The sequence below is a fragment of the Zeus faber genome (assembly GCF_960531495.2).
Source record: "Zeus faber genome assembly, chromosome: 17".
Lineage (NCBI taxonomy): Eukaryota > Metazoa > Chordata > Actinopteri > Zeiformes > Zeidae > Zeus > Zeus faber.
In genome coordinates this window covers 24,965,515-24,983,778 of record NC_137204.1, presented here as the reverse complement: position 1 = coordinate 24,983,778, position 18,264 = coordinate 24,965,515, and the positions used below count along the sequence as shown (strand labels likewise).

The window sequence follows — 18,264 nt, the reverse complement described above, 5'->3', positions numbered from 1 at the left end:
CAAGAGGCTTCCTCAAGGATTCAAACATAGCCCTCACATTTTCAATAAAGTGTTGCAGGATGACTTGACTGGGATTGATCAGATCTTGAAAAGTACTGTCATTCAATATGTGGACGACATCGTCATCTGTTCACCAGATAAGGAAACGTGCCATGAGGACTCAATCAAACTGTTACAGCTACTGGCAGACAAAGGACACAAGGCCTCTCAGAAGAAGCTACAGTATTGTCAAGAAAAAGTCGTTTATTTGGGTCAAACAATAACCCATGGACACAGACGCATCTCTGAGAGTCATTTGGAAGCCATTCAAAAGGCACCAACGCCTAGAACAGTCAGAGAGATGATGACATTTCTTGGCATTGCGGGATATTCTTCAGCCTGGGTAGAAGATTATGCCTGCCCAACAGGGCTGTTGAGAGCCATGATAAAAGAGACTGGGAATGCTCAATTCCATTGTAACCTCACCTGGACACAGGAAGGTCTTATGGCATTTGAAACGATCAAACAGAGGCTGCAAGAAGCTCCAGAGCTAGCGCTGCCAGACTACTCTAAGAACATTTTGCTGTATGTGGCTACGTCCACTGGAGGCAAATATGCAAGTGCAGTTCTTTGTCAGCCCACAGGTACAGGGACAAGCCTCCAACCTGTTTCGTATTAATCTACTGCCAATTCAGAAGTAGAATTGGGGCTGCCACGGTGCTACAGAGCAATGGTGGGAGTTTATCTCATGTATGATAAAGCATCATCAGTAACTATGGGTTACCCAGAGACAATTCGTACCCATCATAGTCTCAGAAATCTTTTGAATTTTGGTAAATGTACATTGACTATGTCTAGGCTAAGAGACTATTATAGGCTCTTAGAGCAGAAAGATGTCAACTTAGTAAGGTGCGTCACGGTAAATCCAGCTGAGAACTTACCAACACCAGAGGATGGAGAGCCACATGATCGTGTTCAGGAAGTAGAGAGATATGCAAAGCTCAGATCAGACTTGCAAGCTTTCCCACTGCATGTGTCAGATGTGGAATATTGGACTGATGCGTCCTGCTACGAAAAGGAGACACATTGAGTGCTGGTTACGCAGTAGTCAAAGCCCAGGGAACTGAATTTGTTGTTGAGAAAGCAGAAGTAATACCCCAACCTGCTTCTGCACAGCTTGCTGAGCTTGTGGGTCTGACTGAAGCTTGTCTATTGGCCGAAGGCAAGGGAGTGACAATATATACAGATTCTGCATATGCACATAATGTGTGTCATTTATTTGGATCGGTGTGGAAAAATCGAGGATTTAAGAAAACCGATGGTTCTCCGATACAGCATCATGCCCAGATAATTAAATTGTTGCATGCAATGATGAAACCAAAGGAAATAGCTGTAGCTAAGTGTGCAGCACACAAAATGGATACGTCAAGGGTCACACAAGGTAACAAAGCGGCTGATGAGGCTGCTAAAGCAGTTACAGGAGCAAATAAAGCAGGCAAGGTTCTTCTGGTTACACATGAAGTGGACTTGTAAGATAAAATCACGCTCAGAAATGTGATCGCGATGCAAGAAGCAGCGTCAGCCATAGATAAACAATTATGGTTGGACCGAGGGGCCACACAAGATTCTGCTGGTCTGTGGAGAAATCATGAAGGACTGATGGTAGCACCCCCTGACCTACTAGGTCTCATGATTCAGGAAGCACATGGGTTAGCCCATGTTGCAAGGGGGGAGGTAAGGAGAAAAATCACGAAAGAGTATGATTTTTGGGCACCGTACTTGCTTGAGCAAATTGATTATGGCATAGGCAGATGCACAATCTGTCTTAAAAATAAAGTTCGGAGGGGTGTAATGAGTCCATCCGGTCACATTCCAACTCCGACAGGTCCCATGCGTGAGTTGGTGGTTTTGTTGACATGATAAGACCAATAGGAGGTAAAAGATACATGTTAGTCGTAGTGGATAGATTCTCACGGTGGCCTGAGGCATGTACAACCAAGCGTAAATATGCTCAGTCAGTTGCCAAGTTCTTGTGTCGTGAGGTCATAAGCAGGTGGGGACTTCCAGATCGCATATCCTCAGATAATGGGAAAGAGTTTGTGGATAGAACAGTAAAATTAATTCTGCAGAAATTGGGGATTAAACAACGATTAGGAGCTGTTTATCATCCGCAAAGCCAAGGTGTTTGTGAAAAAATGAATGGTGTGCTGAAAAATCGCATTGTTAAAATCTGTCAGCACACAGCTCTGAATTGGGTAGACGCGCTTCCGTTGGCATTAATGGTGTGTCATTCAAGTGGGCTCCGTGATTTGCGCATGACACCCCATGAGTTGGCTACGGGTAGACGGATGCCAACACCGTGTTTGCGCACAAGTGGAAAGGGTCAAAGTTAAGCCCTTTTAGAAGACGAAATGCGAGTGTATGTTAACTATATGGCTGTACTGCATAAGAAAATACACACATATGTCTCTGACAGGCAAAAACAAGAGGAGGTGCTAGAGAGACTTGATGAGCAAAAGAGGAACGCGGTGCAACCTGGAGACAAGGTATTCATGAAGGTGTTTAGGAGGAAATGGTTTAACGAACGCCGCGAAGGATCATTCGAAGTTGTTCGCAGTACAGGAACTGCGGTTCAGGTAAAGGTTCTACTACATGGTATCATTTATCGCATTGTGTCAGAGTGCCAAAAGAAGAGGCCCCACGATCACTGAGCAGAAATGTTGAAAGCTCAAGAGAGCCAACAGAAGCTGCAGACACAGCAGAGGTTCATGAGGACCTCCGAGGTCAAGACCCAGAAGAAGGGATGGACGATGATGTGGGTGTGCTTGATGATGGTGAGCACAGTTTTGATGATCCCAGGGATGAATTGTCAGTCCCTGAGCAAGAAAGACACTTCGATGACATTGATTTACAACATGTCCCAGACACAACAGAGTCTAATTCCAGAGAATATGAGTCGTCAAAGACTCCAGAGGGCTGTGACACCTCTCCAGGAAAGCGCACCGACCCAGTTGGACCCAGGAGTCCAAGACAAACTCGAAAAAGGGTTAAAGTGACTTTGGGAAAATCAGTTCAGCTGCCATGTCAGTGTACAAAAGAAAATTATGAAAAAGGGGAAGTCCGAGTCCAGTGGGAAGATAACCATGGGAGGGTAATTGACTTGTCGGGAACGTCACCACCAAAGACGTATGTGCTGCTAAATGATCGAAGAAGGCTGAAGATGGAGAACGACTGTAGTCTTTATCTACGTAGACCCCAGATTGAAGATCAAGAAGACTACAAGTGTTCTTATTATGATCCAAAAGTAGTGAATGTGAGAGAGGATGGAGTGCAAACAAGGCCTGACTACGGATATAAAATTATGACTCTTGTGGTATTTAATGAGAGTAAATGTCACGACCATAACTGGGAGAGACCTAAACGCACGACACAGGGAGACGGAAGGCAGGCAAAGGATGTTTATTAGCCGGGACGGTGGAGCTGGCCGGGGGGACCCGGTCGGGTGGGGATGGAGCAGGGCAGGGATGATGACCAGGGGATGGGGTCCAGGATCCGGGTGGATAGACGGCCGACGGCCGACGGCCGACGGGCAATACAACTCAGGGAAAGCTAGTTGACGGTCTGGCAAGGAATGACTAGGAAGCTGGGACTAAATACTGTGCAGGTAATTGATCCCAGGTGTGTGCAATTGGGCTTGAGTAGGGAGCTGCAGATGGGGCAGCGGCGGCCTCTAGTGGCGCTGGGAGGCTGTGGGCCTAACAGTAAAATTGTAGAGTCCGCAGTTGTTGAAGAAGTAGGAAAATTGACAACTGAAGTATCAACTCTCCCATCAACTGAAGAAACAAAGCAGACATCCGCCTTGTTAGGTCTGAAAGTCACTAATGTTGCAGAGGAATTGTGGTTAACTACTGCTGCGCCTCAAATGATTTCAACAACTCCAATTTCAGGGAATACTGTGATTAGAGCTTAATTAGGAAATATAGCTAACCTTCCATGTAAATGTAGTAAATGGAATACTGGTGGAAATATTTCCCCCAAATGGAAAAATGCGCGTGGTGAAGACATAGTGCTAACAGGACCTGATTTTAGCAGGGTGCCTCGCAATCAACGAAAGTATGTGTTGATGAATGACAGGAGAGAGGTTAAAGTTCAAAATGACGCTTGTCGTACATAATGTCTTATGGGAAGATCAAGGAGAATATGCATGCACATATTTGGATCCAGAGTTTAAATACGTCCCAAGACAAAATTATTGGGAAGCGGGATACAGAACTCATAAGATAATGCTGGTAGTAAAAGGTCTGGTTAATAAAGAAATAAGTATGATTGCTCATGAAACTCAAAATGGGCTAGTCACACCAAGTGTGACTGTTGGACCGATGACATCTATTTCCTTAGCTTGGGGAATAACTAGTAGTATTAACGTATCATCGTCAGATACCACTAACTACAACATTGGCAGAAAAGGATGTCACTACTACGATGATGACAACCTCTACTTCTGAAACTCCCGGTAATCATACAAGGGAGGTTGTGAGGATGAGATCCACCACCTATAAAACAATGACGACTTCTTTGGTGTCTACAATGTCCGTAGATAAGACACTGACACCCATCGCTACATCCCCATCATCTGAGAAGTGGATAAATATAACTCAGAAGTCTATGGTGAAGTTGGAAATTAAGTTTAACAATAGCAAGGAGCGCTCTGTGATTAGAGAGCCAATTGCTGAGGAGATTGATAGTAATTCAGGAGAAATAGCTCAGAGGACTATGACAAATGTGGTCAATGATTTTCATGAACCAGAGTGGACATCAAAAGACATGACTGATCATCTTCATGCTTTACAGAAGCCAGAAACCCAGTGGAAAGCATATGGGTTTGATTCCTCGGCGCTGAAAATAACAGACCCATGGGCAAAGAGAAATCTGTGGTTCCAACAGACAACTCACTCCGCTGGAATGACTACTAATTCAAATTGTCCGTGTGTGGTGAAAGGTCCAGCTCCGGGCACATGGCCATCAATTCTAGAGACAGTACCAGAACCTTTGACGTCTGAATGTCAACGTAATTCATTATCGTTGCTGCTATTCAGACAACAAGCAGCGAATGAAGTATGGCTGGCTCTGTCGGTCAATCTATTTAGACCTGGACGTAGGTGTTCCTGGTTGAGAGAATTACCATATTTAAATCTTCTTGATAAGTATGAAGATATTAGAACAGCAACACCTGATGCTATGGAAGTGACACCTGCGAAAGGTATAGATTGCTTTTGTTCTAATGATACTCATAAAGGAGATGGTATGTTTATGGGGATATCAGAATGTGAAATCTACATGATGGAATTTTAAAAAAGTACAAAAAGGACGGTTGGTGAAACATATACAGTGATCATGCACCAAATCGTCGACAGAGTAAAACTTTGAGCGTAAAGAATCAGACTTTTCCGGGTAATTTGACTATAGGAACATTTAAAGATATTTGGTGGGTATGTGGAGATAAAGCACACTTATTTCTGCTGTATGGATGGACTGGATGTTGCTATATGGCACAGTTGAAACTTCCTTATGATGTTTTTGTCATTCAGAAGGGACAAAAGACAGATGAGGGTGATTCTGCAAAGACTTCCGAAAGTAGGAAGAAATGAGAGTTGGCACAATTTCACAATTTGGAGGCTTATCATTGGAGGATATCTTTTGGAGAAAAATGGGCTATAGGATTGTTTCCATGGTATGGGGTTACATTCTTAGCTGATCATATTGATAATATCACATATACCCTACAAGGGTTTGCAAATGAGACCATAAGAGATTTTGACTATTTGTCGAACGCCCAGAGGAGTCATCGATTGACGTTGCTGAAACACGACATGGGTCTTGATTATATTTTGGCCAGACAAGGTGGACTCTGCATGGCTTTAAATCTAACCGGAGATGCCTGTTATACGTTGATCCTTGATGTCTCCGACAATATGACTAATGTCATAGATGCGTTGAAACTTATAAGGGATGCGTTTGGGCCATCAAAAGAAGCTGGGTGGTCAGCTAATGCTTGGCTGCAAGATAAATTAGGACCACTAGGAGCTATAGTAGTTCAGGTTCTGGGGGCTGCTCTTCTATCACTGTGTGTGATGTTTGGCTTTTGTACGGTGTTGTTGACTTTTGCTAAGGCCATGATATTGAAATGGGTAGGAGTTGTAATGCCGGGAGAAAGTGTTCAGATGCCACTATTGGGTGGTAAGGACGTCAGTGAAGATGAGGAGGAAATAGTGATAAAGGAGGAGCTAACACTAGCAGAGAAATACCCATTCTAAATATCTGATTCCGTCATATACTCAACACTATTGTTAACAAGGAAAATGCGTGGACAAAGGGGGGAAAATGAAAATGTTAATCATATATTGGAATAATGTTAAAGTATAATGCAAAAGTGAAATTATTAGACTGTATTTGATGTGTGTGCAAGATACTGGCTGGTGATTATTTCTTTCAGGAACAGTCTGAGGTTGGCTGTGTCCAGAGATCCTAACAGCCTAATGGACTTGAACACTCAAACATGGACACTCGAAAATGGAGGATGAAAATGGACGGTGGACCCTGAATGAGGACAATAGAAATAGAAACAGCCCATGCACATGCATACACAGATATATTGGACGTCTGTTTCTTATAAACTACCAGCTAAAGAACCTTTAAAGGCAGATTTGTCAACAAAAAAAAACACCTGCTGTCACGCTTTTCTGAGCCAAACTCAGGGGAATACAGCTGAGCGAGGAGAAAACCACAGATCATACAGTTTCTACTGGACAGGATGGATGGATGGACGCTGGTTTCAATTTCTCCTTGCTTTATTTTCCAGGGAAGGCGGACCCCGCCGCCAACAATACGGGCAGCATGTAGAGGAGGAGCGCATGCACAACACAAATACATTGAATGTCTGTTTCTTATAAAGTACCAGCTGGAAAAACATAGGTTGAAAATCAAATACGGGATTTTTTTTTTTTTTGGGGGGGGGACAAAATAATCTCACGGATTACCACTTAAAAAACCAGGCGGATCAGTGAAATCACACCTGTTGTTAGGATGTTTTTAGAACCCATTTCACGGAGCCGTATTTGAGTGAGGTACGAAACCAAAGACTATACAGCACATACTGAACTCATGCTGAACAGGATGGAGGACGCCGGTTTCAAATTCTCTGTGCATTGTCTCCTTGCAAGGCGGACCCCGCCACCAACAATGCGAGCAGCATCCAGTATAGAGGAGCACATGCATCACGCAAATACATTGAATGTCTGTAAAGTATCAGCTCTGTATGTAAGAGGGAATTTTTTAAACAAAATAATCTCGTGGGTTACCACTATCATTATTATTATTATTATTATTATTATTATTATTATTATATACCCTAACCCTCTATACAGTTGAGGGAGGTGGAAACCACCGATTGTGCATATTATAATGAACAGGATGCTGGTTTGACAAGCGACGACCTGTAAAACCCCTGGAACCAGCAGCAACAGCAGCAGCACCAGCAGCGTGTACCGCCACCGTGTCGTGTGGAAATGCCACCCCGAGCTCCGGGTCTCCGGAGCGGCACGAACCGCGGACCGCGTCACGGTCCGCCCGGTGCGACGCGGTACCGCGGAGCGCGGACACACGGGAAGACGCGCAGCGGACGGAGTTGCTGCACCGCACACGGGTGTTTTATTGAGGGAGATTTAATAATAATAAAAAAAAAAAAGATACTGCAGGTTGGAAATTGAAGCACATAACATACAACAGGGGGCACACACACAGACCCTCTATACACAGTCGCGTGTACGGGCGTCCAACAGGGGGATCATATAGACCTCCTGTTGCACGCCCTACCCACTGATAGCACAGTTAAAATAATAATAATAACAATAACAATAACAATAATAATAATAATAATAATAATAATAATAATAATAATAAATTAATAGAACATTATTTTGGGGGGAGTTTAATGAAAGTTGCTGATCTCAAAACCGAACCCTCACCTTTGTACGGCAGCGAGTTGCCGGTTCGAATCCTCACCGTCCCGCTGATGGCCTCTCCGGGGCTGTAAACCACCTTGTTGTTGCTGAAAGTCACGTCAAACTCCTGCAGTTTGCCCATGGCGTCCGTTACTAACGGAATAACTAACTAATAGATCTAGAACTAACTAATAACTAACTCGTCTGTGCGAGCGCTCCGTCCGCTGTGGCTGTGTGTGTGTGTGTGTGTGTGTGTGTGTGTGTGTGTGTGTGTGTGTGTGTGTGTGTGTGTGAGTGTATGGGTGTGTGCGTGTGGGTGTGTGTGTGTGTGTGCGTGAGTGTGTGCGTGTGTTTGATATACGGCAGCTGAGCGCGCCGGCGCGCGCCACGCTCCGCCCCGCCCCGCCCTTGCTATTGGAGAAGTGGGAGACGGACTGCAGAGAGTGGCCATTTAGACATGCATCCATTGATTTTCATTATCGATGATACGGTGTCGTTAGAACTGGAATGTCGCAGACATCTCGTGGTTCAAGTTTCATCCAAATCGATCCACACACGGAGCAGAAAACAGTGATAAATAGACAAAATTTGACCCAAAGTGGGCAAACTTTGGTGCATCACCCTCACTTAATGATATGTACCTTTGGTTTTATTTGAGCTTCATAACAGTACATTGTTCAGCAGTTGTTGACTCAATAGTTTGTAATTTCACACGCAGTAAAATTCACAAGAATACAGGAAATTAAGTCTTTGGAACTCAAATGGGAAAATTGGGAAACTGTAATGCCTACCACACACGACTTAATGAACCCTATGCAGCTATATTTATTGAATTGACCCTGTATATATATTATTATTATTAGTAGTATTAATTAACAACAACCTTATTCAATCGTACATGAATAACAATAGGAATAAGAATAGAGTAAAGAAAAAAGCAACCAAGAAAAAACACATTTTACAAAAATTTATAAAATATATGCTATATTATATAATATATTTTCTAATATTTCAGTTTTGGTCATCAATTTAGACTGAGACACTGAAGGATCACGGATCATTCCTCAGCGAATGATTTTTCAATCCTCATTTCTCCTGAATTATTGATCCAAGTATCGGTCCCGAACTCCTCCGACAAATTCTCCACCGGCCGTCAAATGGTCGTGAGGAAGGCTTTCGCTCGTGAGTCTGTTTCCTAAATCTGCATCTCCTCACCCTACCCCCGGCTGGACCAAGAATTTCAACCTGTGTCCTACATCCTAGGAATACTTTTCGTGTTATCTGTGCACTTCCTGGTCTGCACTCCATCCCCGCACGTGGGAGCGAGAAGGCAAAGTGTGTTTCTCAGCTCGTCAGCGCACGACCTTTGCCCCCGTCTCGTCAGAGGCGCTTGACGTGTGCGGCTTCGCTTCCCCTCTCGAAGTGCTCGGGATCCTAAAATTGGGCTTTCCTATCGCGCACGCTTTACTTGTCTCTTGAGCGTGTTCCCCGAAATCTGTACCTGCATGTTTCACCTCCACTCGCGTCCTGCATGGGTCCTTGTCGTGCCTCGGGTCATAGTACATTGGGTCGGAAAAAAAAAGCCAGACCGAGGGCAGACGGAATAAACGATCTTTTGTCTGTCGTCTACGGGGCGCCCTTTCGCTTCCCGCACTCCGCGTTTCGACGGCTCCAGGTGATGTGTGGGGGGGGGACGGTAGCTCAGGCGGTAGAGCTGGTCGTCTAGTAATTTAAAGGTTGCTGGTTTGATCCCATGCTCCTCCTGCTAGCATGCTGTAGTGTCCTTGAGCAAGACACTTAACCCCTAATTGCTCCTGATGGCTGCATCCATCGGTGTTTGAATAATTGTAAGTCGCTTTGGATAAAAGCGTCTGCTAAATGTAATGTGTGATTCGTCATTTTAAATTGTAACATGGATCTCAGCGCACATCCTCTCATTCATTCTTAATCAATTCTTAATTGGAATGCGTCGTCTCTTCGTGTCATGAGCACGGAACCCGCCCGCGTCACTCAGTCGGTAGACGAATAGAAACCCTCTCCACATAACGATCTTATGACCTGTGACCACTTGCAACGTGGAAATAGCTGTAACCAAGCGTGTCAGTGCAGGATTGTGGATGGATGTGAAAACAATGATTGGGGCGCTATCTGGTGGACACCTTTGAAAAATGACAAGCGCGACCACACACAACACACACGGATTCAAGGATTCAAGGGGTTTGCGTTTATATTTGCACATTCACAAGGATTTTCCATAGAATAGAATACAATATAATAGAACAGAATGAATATTTTTTTCCCATAAATAGTGTCACGGTTTAGTCTCACACTTACCCTAATCTTGGTTTGAATAATCTGATTTCCAGAAGGAAGATAAAGGGCTAATCTAGATCAAAGTGAAGGTCTAAACATTTTTTTTTTTTCGGATAAATTGGTGAAGCCTCCAGATCGACCTTGAAAATAGAGGAAATGGATGATCTTGACCAAGACCAGCAGCAAGACCAAACAGAAGGAGCCGACTAGTGCTTCATCACCTCAGTCTTGGACCTCCTAGTCTAGGACTTATTCGTCTTGGATAAAGCAACGTCTCAGAAATTTTTATTATATTTTTTTTAAATTCAGCACTTGTTTAAATAGGATTCGTGTAGTCCTCATTTCCATAATCACAAAAGAGGCCTATTCAATTTTCATCACGGACAACATCAAGTTTAATTGACAGGTCTCCACCTTGCTATTTACACTTATAGCTACTGTAAACATCTCTCTTCCTCCACCTGCCGCAACGTGGACAACTCTCCACCTCTCCTTCCTCCTCAATGACTGATGATCACTACTCCTCTTCTCCCTCAGCCTCGAGGAGGCAGGTGTAGGCTATGGCCTCCGTCACCGAGTACGGGTCGCAGTTGGCCGAGGGACGGCGGTCCTCAAAGTATCCCCGCTTGTCCTGGCTGACCTGTCGTGGGATGCGGATGCTCGCCGCTCGGCTGGCCACGCCCGCCGAGAAGTGGTTGATGCTGGCGGTCTCGTGGAAGCCCGTGAGGCGGCGCTTGTTGTCCTCCCCTCCGCGGGGGTCGTACACGCGGATATGCCTGGTGTGCCTCCTGCCCAGCTTTTCAATGGCCCGTTCAATGTGCCTGTCATCAGAGAAGGGGAAGAAGAAGAACAGAAGAAGAAGAAGAACAATCTTTAATCGTCACACAGCACACCACACTACAACACATGCAGGCACACACACACACGCTTTGGATGGTGGCCGGTGAAATGAGGCCTCTGCGTTTAACCCATCCTGGCTTGTCCTTCCTCTGGGGGCACAGCCAGGAGCAGTGGGCAGCATACGTGGACGCGCCCGGGGACCTGGTGACGAGTGTCCATCGCTGGTCAGACGATGATGTGTGCATGTTTTTGGAGAGGGTCCTTACTGACGTAAAGTGGAGGAAACCCCATGTGAGCACGGGGAGAACATGCAAACTCCACACAGAAAGGCTCCTATTTGGGAGATAACCCGCCGGAAAGGGACACGGCCCAGCATTACGGGAGAGCGGTGCTGTGAGAAGACCTAGTTATATCATATCCTATCGTATAATATCATATCATATCATATCATGTTGTATCCTACATGTCATATCATGTTGTATCCTACAAGTCAAATCATGTTGTATCCTACAAGTCAAATCATATCATGTTGTATCCTACATGTCAAATCATATAGTATTATGCCATGTCATCCATATTGTATCATGTCATATACCATCATACATATATTGTATAACACACATCATATCATGTCATATCATACCATACACATGATATCATGTCATATATTATACATGATATCATAACATATGTCATGTCATGCGTATTGTGTCATATATAATATGATTTAGATCTTACGCCACCCGCTTCTCCTAATCCATAACAACAAGGAGACAAAAGTTTTCACTGACAAGTGAGACCGGATCCTCGTCTTGTTTATGGAAGTGACATCAGAGACGTCAGCAATTCTTACTCGATGGTGCACATTGGTACACACCCCCTCCACAATGATGTCTCCGTGTGTGTGGAAAAGTAGTACGATTTAAAGGTTGAACTCTATCAAAAAGGTTTCACATTGTGACTTCACATCACATGGAAACTGGATGAATGATCTTCACCTGGACGCTCGCTTTAAAGGACACGATCGATCGGCGTTGTTCAGCGCTATTCAGCGTCTCAGTAAGCGAACTGCGTTTCCCCATGTAATCGAACGGGAAAATTGAACTCCATGGTTTAACATTTTCATATTGTTTATAAATCAAACTAGGTTTTGAAAATACGTTGAGAGATAAAAAAAACAAAAACACAAAGCAACACAAATCTGGAAAAATCAAATTTTCCTTGAAGAAAGGTTTTTTCAACTTATTTGGCTGCTCCTGGCCATTTTAGAATTGCACAAGATAGTGGGTTTTGCTGCAGTGGGTCACATATTTGAGACCTGTGGGAAACACTGCCATGTCATCATATCTGCGGAAGTCAGATCCACCTCCTAGTGGCCATTGGGTGAACTGCGTCTGCATCCCAAAACATTTCAGGGAAAAATGGGAGAACTCCTTATTTTGATCAGTACAATGGTGAGCAGGCTGCTCAGCTGAAGCTTTACCATGTTCCATGAATGAGCGAGTTCGAAGAGTTGAGACTAAAATGTCCTACTCACTCCAGACCGCCCTCCTCCCTCATTTCCTTGGTACTGACGTTGGTGTGGCACCCGGCGCCGTTCCAGTCGCCCTGCAGCGGTTTGGGATCCATGGAGGCGATCACTCCGAAGTCCTCGCACACACGGTGCAGGATGAAGCGCGCCACCCACAGGTGGTCGCCCATCTCGATGCCCTCACACGTCCCCACCTGGAACTCCCACTGATGGATGGATGGACCGACAGACATAGCAGTTGAGTGTTACAGAAGTATACAGCATTACATAAAAAAACAATAGACTATGATAATAAAGAAAAAGAATAATAATATAAAAATTGAGAAAAATATTCAATAAACCTAAAAATTAACAATAAACAATATAAAATTAAAAAACAATTAATAATAAATAATAATCATCAAACTAAAAATGAAAAAAAAATAGCAATATAAATCTCTTGACAAAGAATAAATTGAAACAAAAAAAACAAGAATAAATGACCTCAAAGAAAATTAAAAAAATTAACAAGAAACATTGTTCAAGTTCAAGTTCAAGTTCAAGAGATAATTGTCAAAGCACATAACCCTAAACATATTTACAATAAACCTAGGAGTTAACAATAACATTACCTTGCAATAAACAGTAAACCGGAAAAAATGAATATCAAACTTTCTGCCAAACAAAATACTGCCAAGAGGTCCGGAGGGAAACTTGCCTGGGACGGCATAACCTCGGCGTTGGTGCCGAAGATTTTTATCCCAGCGTAGAGACAGGCTTTGTAGTGGCACTCCACGATGTCCCTGCCGTAGGCCCTGTCCGCCCCCACGCCACAGTAGTAAGGGCCTGGAAGGGGGAGGGGAGGGAAAATGTAATATATTTAAAAACCAATCACATACATTGCGTGGGAGTTTTTGTCCACTGGTAGGGGTTCAGGGAGGGAGACGGCGTCTTTCTGGTTCGCTGACCAAAAGGATAAATAATAATCAATAATGCTGAGATTGGACGCAGGAGGAATGGCGTCCGATCTGGCTACTGGTCTGCTGATGAGCCTGTGTCTCGATCCCCCTCTGCAAGACAGACAAACATTAAGAAAGCTCCATGCCCTGGATCGGACCAATCAGCGCCGCGCGGGCGCTGATTCGGCTGACTCTGGGCAGCTGGGCGGCAAAAAGGAAGCCATGATGCTGTCTGCAGCTGCCGCTTAACCACACCCCTTGGTCCGCCAATCATTATGTCAGTGCATTGTTTGTGCAATGCGCTGACATAATCAACAGGAAGATAATCACCTGGTGGGAGAGTAATGTAGATTTGGGGTGTCATCTGCATAATTATGGTCGATTATTTTGTTATTTCACAACATTTGGCCTCATGGTAGCATGTAAAGATTGTGCAAAAGTGGGTCCAGTATTGACCCTTGCGGAACTCCACAGGGCATTTGCGTTTCATCGCAAAAAATTGTATATTTGCACCAATCCTCATCATGACAAATTCCTTGTGAATCTTGTATTAATGTATCAATGTATTTAGAGGAATAAAGATTTTGACATTGAGAGAAATTTGGGTCACCAACCTTGGGGTTGTGGGAATCCATTGGCCGGCCAGCCGTAGGGCCGTCTGTCCATACCAAGCAGAGTGTACTCCTGCTCCATGCCGAACCATAGACGGTGCTCCACCACCTGCTCCATCACTTTATTGCAGCTCAGCCGACGGTTAAATTCTGCACAGTTGGGGGGGGGTGGGGGGTGGGGGGGGGGGTTGAGCTGCGGAGTGTGTTTTGTGTAGTTTTTGTTGCTGCAGTTGTATGATCAGAAAAAAATATATATGTGTCTCCTCCTGGGAAGCACCTACCAGCAGGGAGGCGGTCGTACGTGAACACCTGGCAGAGGACCAGCTTGTTGGGGTCCAGCATGAAGGGGTCCCGGAACATCCTGACAGGGATCAGGTACATGTCGCTGTTGGAGCCTGTCGCCTGGTACGTGCTGGAGCCGTCGAAGTTCCACTCAGGGATGTCTGATGGAGATTCACGAAGAATTTCGAGGAGGTGTCAGAACTACTCTTCAGTCATTCAATCGATAGATAGATAGATAGATAGATAGATAGATAGATAGATAGACAGATAGATAGATAGATAGATAGATAGATAGATAGATAGATAGATAGATAGATAGATAGATAGATAGATAGACAGACAGATAGATAGATAGATAGATAGATAGATAGATAGATAGATAGATAGATAGATAGATAGATAGATAGATAGATAGATAGATAGATAGATAGATAGATAGATAGATAGATAGATTGATATTTTATTCATTTCCACAGGGAAATTTCAGTGTCAGCAGCTCACTCAAAATAGGCAATAACAAGGCAATTGAATAAAATAATAATAATAAAAAATTGTATCAAAATCAACCAATTAAAATAACTGAAATTCCACAATTTGTTTTTACAGACACAGAATTTGTCGTGTCAAATCGAACAGAGCTACATAGATTGTATAAGCAATAATGTTTTAAAACTTTCCCAAAAAGTGCCTTGTTAAAGGAAATGTCTGGTATTTTCTTTACTTCCGTGCAGTGATCTGCATCAGCATCTTTTAAATTGATCAAGGCATACATTTTTTATCAAAGAACGTGGATGCCACTGCCCCAATTTCTCAGCATCAGCTTTAGCAATTCATTCTTAATTTCTTATCTTATCATCCAAAAGTAAGGTTTAGGGTTAAAATAGTACAAAACTATTCCAGTTTGCACAACCAAATAAAAGTAATACCATTAGTAATTGGTTAAGTCCCTTTAGTTAAAGGCTAAAATAACATCTGTGTTATGCTCACTGACTCCGAAAGGATGTGAACCCATAAGCATCACACAAAAACAATCAAGTAAGAAGTCAAAGTCTACAAGGTTTATTCTAAAACAACAGGGGTCAAAACCAGGATTGATCAGTCAGAGAAGGAACGCTTATCCAGCAGGGAACAAGCAGAGAATCAGGGTCCAGGGAATCAGGCAAAGAATCAGGTTCCAGGGAATCAGGTAGAGAATCAGAGTCCAGGGAATCAGGCAGAGAATCACGATCCAGGGAATCAGGTAGAGAATCAGAGCCCAGGGAATCGGGCAGAGAATCAGGTTCCAGGGAATCAGGTAGAGAATCACAGTCCAGGGAATCAGGCAGAGATTCAGAGTCAAGGCAATCAAGCAGAGTTTTGGACAGAACAGGAAACAGGAAATATTGTGGGGAAAGCCCAGGGTAATTTAGGAAACAATCTGGCAGAGAACACAGGGAAATGGACTGGGTTTTATACTGAAACGTCAGAAACAGGGTGACGGGAAAGGAGTAACAACAAAGCAAAAGGGAGTAGGCGGATCTGAAATACCATGGAGGTTAGTGACATGGCATGAGGAAATGACCAGATGAAAGTCAAATATAAAAGCAAATTTAAGCACTGGAGGATCAGGGAGGATTTAAGACATACTGAATATTTCAATGAACCCCAAAAAAATAAAATGCCTCGCCAAGTAATTGCCCACACTATCAAACCTGTTGGATCAAGCCACAGCAATTTACCGTCTATTGTCTGGGGCTCTTTCTCCAAGGTGCGCGTCTTGTTGCGCAGGCCCTCCCCGGTGCCATCGATCCACAGGTAGGTGACCTGACACAGCGATCCCTGTGGCAGGCTCAGGTAGTGTGGACGCAGGCCCTTGTTCAGACGGGAGCTGGCGGCCACCGACTCCATGTTTCCCTATAGAGGGATCAGATCAGATCAGATCAGATCAGATCAGATCAAATCAGATCAGATCATATAAGGTATGACTTTATTAATCCCTGGAGGGAAATTACAGGATAGTGAGCCCAATATGTGCAGGCATCAGGGAGTCCAAGTACTAGTTACAGTATTGAGGCATGACTTATAAAAGTGATATACAGTAGTACCAGTAGTGAAAAGGTGTCATCCTGTAAAAGAAAAACAGCATCTTAAAAACAAAACCATCAACAAAGTTAGAACTATGTAGGGTAGCACTATGCTCTAGTCAGGGCAGATAGCAGTTACTATAAAGTAAGTAAGTACAGGTCGTAGGACCATTGGCGAGGTACGGCTGCTACTGTTATTGGGTGGTGTCTGTGAAATTAAAATGGTTTTTTTTTAAGAAAGTATATTCCGTTTTGGTGACTTTTGACTTTTCCTCCACTAAATTTAGTTGGAAATATTTTAATTTTTATATTTAATATTTTATTTTTTTATTTTTTTTAAGAATCAGGATTTATATTTATATTCATTTCTAAATTACTATGACTCCACTTATATTATTTTGTATTGAAAACTTTAATCAGGATCATGAGCATCATCTGCAGAAGAAAAGCTTCAGTAGCATTTTATGAAGTACTACAAGCTCTGTTATATCAGGGCGCTGGATATAAAAAGCATAGACAAAGTGAAGATATACTTCGACTTTCAGTACATTTAACAGTTAGTATTTAGTTTCCTATACTATGGGGTACTTTAACTTTCTGGAGTTATTTTTCTACTCTAATTCTAGCGTAATTTTTATTCTACGTATATGTAAATTAAGTCCTAAATCAACATTATCAATGGATAACTGCTCCAACAAAAGAAAGTGAATCATCATTTAATTGGAGACAGGCAACATTTCTCTACCACAAAAATCATAGACAACACATGGATATGAAATACTTACTATAAATGTTCTTCCAAGTGCTACAGTACCAGGAGGTGAAGACTCGTTACTGCTCAGACGCTCCGGCGGCTTGAAAGAGATGTTCCACTCTGCTAAAACCTGTTTGTGCTATTTGAACTTCATGAAAACAACCAGTGATGTCACAGCGTGACGTGGAGTAATAATAAGTAAAACCTGGTGCAGTTAAAGTGAAAGTAAACTAAGTGTGCACTCGTGTGTGGACACCCACCTCTTTTCTGAGTTGGTGTATGTTCTATAATTGTATTGTACTCTATATACAGCATAATAACATTGGCTGACTTTCACCTGTGTCATATAAGATAAGATTAGATAAGATCAGGATAGGATAAGATAAGATACAATTAGATATGGTAAGAGAACAACACAGCACAACACCAGACAACACAACACAACACAACACAACATAATATAACACAACATAACATAACATAACATGACATTACATAGGACAGGATACGATTAGATTCAATAAGAAAATGTAAGATAGGATGTAAATGTAAAAATGTATATGATGTATCACAGTTAAGTCACATGTAAACACAGATAGTAGATATATGTTGGGGATCTGAGTAGAGATGAGTATATACTGAATAAACAGTGCATATATGATATACAAAGTTGGTGTACACTGACTATGATATACTGTATGTAAATTAAGTGCCATACAGAGAACACAGTCACATATAAACCCAGATAGTAGATACATATTTATATTAGATTATATACTAGCAGTAGTATAGTATTAGTAGTATATTAGTATACATCATGTTAATAGTGCATGACATAGCAAACACAGTCACATGTAATCACAGATTGTATAAACCATTTGCATCAATCTGAAATAGAAACTTGAACATAAATATTGAATCAAAATCTTGAATAAACATGTTTTTTTAAACAA

At 42.8% G+C, this 18,264-nt stretch overlaps 1 protein-coding gene across 1 annotated transcript; it reads right to left on the bottom strand.

The window, feature by feature from the left end:
* Positions 1 to 10,282: 10,282 nt before the first annotated feature.
* On the bottom strand, positions 10,283 to 17,416 carry LOC307243337 (glutamine synthetase-like). Its single transcript, XM_080018108.1, has 7 exons — positions 17,343 to 17,416; positions 16,213 to 16,387; positions 14,494 to 14,655; positions 14,216 to 14,362; positions 13,361 to 13,488; positions 12,670 to 12,869; positions 10,283 to 11,113 (listed from the first exon to the last, which is right to left on the bottom strand). Exons 2-7 carry the CDS (start codon positions 16,379 to 16,381, stop codon positions 10,810 to 10,812), a joined length of 1,110 nt encoding a protein of 369 aa, XP_079874234.1. The 5' UTR covers positions 16,382 to 16,387; positions 17,343 to 17,416; the 3' UTR covers positions 10,283 to 10,809.
* Between the last annotated feature and the right edge of the window lie 848 nt (positions 17,417 to 18,264).

Bases quoted from the DNA above. Each gene is read 5' to 3' on its own strand.
- LOC307243337 (XM_080018108.1), bottom strand. From the start codon at position 16,381: ATGGAGTCGGTGGCCGCCAGCTCCCGTCTGAACAAGGGCCTGCGTCCA. The intron at 14,656-16,212 runs GTAAATTGCTGT...AATCTCCATCAG, and splicing joins AGAGCCCCAGACAATAGACG to ACATCCCTGAGTGGAACTTC. The intron at 12,870-13,360 runs GCAAGTTTCCCT...TCCATCCATCAG, and splicing joins CCGAGGTTATGCCGTCCCAG to TGGGAGTTCCAGGTGGGGAC.